At 30.7% G+C, this 4,127-nt stretch overlaps 1 protein-coding gene across 1 annotated transcript; it reads left to right on the top strand.

Moving 5' to 3' along the window:
• The first annotated feature begins 349 nt into the window (after positions 1-349).
• On the top strand, positions 350-1,751 carry LOC120196423 (3-oxoacyl-[acyl-carrier-protein] reductase FabG-like). Its single transcript, XM_039198234.1, has 5 exons — positions 350-609; positions 683-942; positions 1,040-1,133; positions 1,246-1,357; positions 1,501-1,751. The coding sequence occupies exons 1-5, from the start codon at positions 474-476 to the stop codon at positions 1,691-1,693; spliced, it is 795 nt and encodes a 264-aa protein (XP_039054165.1). The 5' UTR covers positions 350-473; the 3' UTR covers positions 1,694-1,751.
• The last annotated feature ends 2,376 nt before the right edge of the window (positions 1,752-4,127 follow it).

Below are 4,127 nucleotides of genomic sequence, written 5' to 3'. Positions count from 1 at the left end.
CAAATTATTATTATTATTATTACTACTATTAATTTAAACGCAACAAAAGCGTAGATAAACTGACGCACTTTCTATTTACCTTTGTTAAAATATTTTTGCTTGTTAAGTAAGTATGTCACGTAGGATAAATGCACGTCTGATCAGATGTACCTTTAAAAATGTGAATAATAAAACATATCGTTACCTTAAGTGATATACTCAATAAGAAAATTGTTACTTTTATAAGTAATTGAAGATGAATGTCATTACTTCAAATAATTTAGGGAATTATGCGATCCATTAAAAAATCATAGATAAAAGGGAGAGACAATACTCTAGAATAAGGAGAATTCACAAAGGGCGCAATGACTTAGACAACTGAAAGTAGTGGCTTCCACTTCCATCAGTTATATCATTTAGCTTTGAACTGAGCTCTCTCCATTGTTCAAGTTTTCTTGTTTCTCTATCTCTTTGGTCCCTAAGATTTGCTAAAGATGCGTAGCATGGCAAGCTCTACCTCTGCCAAAGGCATAGCCGCCATTGTAGGCGTCGGACCTAAGCTTGGACGATCCATTGCCCGCAAATTTGCTCATGAAGGATACACCGTTGCTATCCTCGCTAGGGATTTGGGTACTTTCTCTTTCTTTACCCTTAAAAACGTCTCTATTTCTTGTTATCCTAATCTTGGATTGTATGTTTTCAGGTCGATTGTCAAGATTTGCAGATGAGATAGCCAGGGAAGAGAAAGCCCAAGTGTTCGCAATCAGAATAGACTGCTCGGATTCCAGAAGTGTTAGGGAAGCATTTGAAGGAGTTCTTTCACTTGGATTTGTTGAAGTTCTGGTATATAATGCATATCAACCGGTTTCATGGTACTCCACCAACTTCACTGACATTAAAATCGATTCCTTTGAGAAATCTCTTACGGTCTCCTCCATTGGAGCTTTCTTTTGCGTTCAAAAGGTACTCCTAATTCCCCATTTTGTTTCATTGGTTTCCTTTAATTACTATTTCTTTTTTCTTAAGCAATTTCTACTTTTGATGTGCTAATGAATGAAAGATACTTCCGGGGATGGTGGAAAGGGGAAAAGGAACCATTCTCTTCACTGGCTGCTCAGCTTCACTAAATGGCATTGCTGGTTTCTCTGAACTATGTAAACTCTCTAGCTTTCACCCATTGAACGTATGTGATATCATAAATTTACCAAAACCCAACTTTAAAATGAATGAGAATAATTTAGCAGTAGTTTGTTTTAAATGAAACAGGCTGTGGAAAGTTCGCCCTGAGAGCATTATCCCAATGCCTGGCAAGAGAATTCCAGCCTCTCGGTATTCATGTTGCCCATATTATCATCGACGGCGTCGTCGGTTCACCCAGGTATATGGTACACATATATATATGTATGTATGTATGTATTGATCGAAAGAATCGTATCCCATTTTCATGTAGCAGATAAGCAACTCAAAATTAGAATAAAATCATTGAAATCAAGTTGAATGATGAACAAAATGGAAATGCAGTGGGGCATCGACGTCGCAGAGAGGATTGTTTCTGGAGCAACAGCAGCAACAGCAAAGCGGCGGAGACGTCGGGGCGGTGATGATGATGATGGATCCGGACGCGTTGGCTCAGACCTACTGGCACTTGCATGTTCAAGACCGGACCGCTTGGACCCAGGAGATTGACCTCCGTCCCTCCACCAGATTCTATTAGCCATTATTCAATATTCTCATTTCCTCAACTTGTTCCTTTTTACAGCTTCTACTATATATCCTTTCCTCTCTCTCTCTCTCTCACGCACATAGTCAATACATTTCCATTCTACACAGTTTTATTTATTGTTCTTTACAATTGTTGTTGTCATTACAAATTTAACTAAGATTTGCTATGTAAATGCACTCTGGGGTTTTTCCCTTATTCCTTCTTCTTTTATTTTCATTATGTATAAATACAATTGTTTACATTTTCATTGTGTAAATATTAATCTGTCAGCTTTAATTACCAGTGCATACATATGATTGGAATTAATATAGAAGAAATATAATAATTTAAGTAATGTTTTCATTTTCTTCACAAATAAAGAGAAGTGCTTTTCCGAAACTGCATTAATTATTTTTTTCTAGTTATCAGAGGATTTTTTTTCATAAATTATTGGCGCTGAAAAGGTCACCTCAAATTTTGTAAGCTATAATAACGGATGAATATGCAAACAAACAAATATTTCTCTTCTTGAAATAGGAACCCTAAATTTCTAATTCAGGCGTAAACAGTGACAGATTTTTGCTTAGAGGAGTACGTTTTTATTTTAAAATTTAAATTTTCTTTAATAATTATATATTTTATAATTAATATTTATCTTAAACTTTTATTTGTGTTTATACTGTCAAAAACTGATGTTTTTAATATATATATTCATATATATATATATATATAGATATTTTTCTCTTCAAACTTCTTTTACAACAAAAGCGTTGAAAAGTAATTGTCGGGTTGTTGGTAATAGAACTAATTAAGTGGAAGAGAGGGTCCATGTTAAAAAGTTTGAGGTGTTTTGATACGAGAGTTGCATGGATACAATTACGACATCGTGTTCTAGTTTAGGACACACACCCTTTATTTATTTCTTTTTCATTTTAAAAAATCTTTCATCCATCTAAAGATGAAAAGGTAAATGTTAAAAGAAACCATAATCAGTGAACCAATTTTAAAGAGATCGGAAATTTAATAAATTAAAGGTAAAAGAATACGTGAGGCCCTTGTATTTAAAAAAAATTTAATGTGATCCTTATCATTTTTTTTACTAAATGTGACCCTCAAATTTGGAAAACAAATTCAACGTGGCTTTTAAACCAACGATTTTCGTCGTTTACAATTATGGTGTTGACGTTACATTTCACAGTGCTGACTCGACAGTTCACAGTGACTGGTAACGTGGTAGATGAGCTAAATAGACCTTTTTGATCTAGTTCGAGGGTCAAATTGGGTTTTCTTTTAAGTTTAAGGGCTTATTTGTTTTTAAAAAAAATTATTTTAATTTTAAAATTTAAACTATATAAATATAGAGAAAATTAAATATAAAAATAAAAATAAGTTACTAAAAGAAATATATATAGACATTTTTAAAAATTAAATTATCAAGGAAATATGTAGAACAAAAATGAGCAACTTGACCACTCAACTAAATATACTTTCTCGGGAATATTATTTATAAAATTATGATACTTAAATTGTTTTTGAATATCAACCTTTAAGTTAAAAATAATAAATTTCAATACATATAAATACTTATTTTTTAATTATAATAATAATGTTAACTAAATTAATATCCAATCGATAATTAAATAAAGTTACTCCAAGAACTAAATTAATATTAACCTTATGTTTTTAATTTTTTTCCCGTGGATTTATACAAATTCTTTCAACTTTTTGTACATTCAGTTTTAACAGATTATTCATAATCTAAATTATCCAATTTTTCAAAAGAATCAAATTTCTTGACAAATTTAAAAAATACACAACCATCGTACACAGAGAATAATAATATTTTCAATCATTATGAGTAATATTTATATTTTTAATTTTTAGTATTTTTAACTTTTATTTTTAGTATTTTTATATTTATTTTTTATACTTTTATAGTTTAATTTTTAAAATTTTAAATTTAAAATAAACGTTTTCTGAAAAATCAAGTTGATCATCGAACTCTACCAAAAAAACCAATTTAACTCATCTGCTATATCATCTTCCACGCCACCAACCACTATGGATCGTCATGTTAGTATTGTGAAGTATCACGTCAGCACCGTAACAGTCAACGATGGAAATCGTTAGTCAAAGGGCCACATTGGGTTTGTTTTCTAAGTTTGAGGGTCACATTGGATGCAAAAAAAATGAGAAGGTCACATTGATTTTTTTTATTGAAAAGTACAAGGACCTCACATACCATTTTGCCTAAATTATATATTATGTATTTAATAAATATTTATTAAACACACTCTAGATGTGGTATGTATTTTAGAATCAAATATTTAATGAATTAAAAAGAAAAATAATGTCATTTTTCTTTTCAGTTTTTATTAAATAAATGTTTGAATTTCAATATTTTTAGAAAATCATTTTGTCTCTATAATATATATAAGTATTTTAT

The sequence above is a fragment of the Hibiscus syriacus genome, unplaced genomic scaffold (genome assembly GCF_006381635.1).
Source record: "Hibiscus syriacus cultivar Baekdansim isolate YM2019G1 unplaced genomic scaffold, ASM638163v2 tig00117034_pilon, whole genome shotgun sequence".
Taxonomy (NCBI): domain Eukaryota; kingdom Viridiplantae; phylum Streptophyta; class Magnoliopsida; order Malvales; family Malvaceae; genus Hibiscus; species Hibiscus syriacus.
The sequence above is the reverse complement of the archived record's forward strand: the minus strand, read 5'-3'. Positions and strand labels throughout refer to the sequence as shown.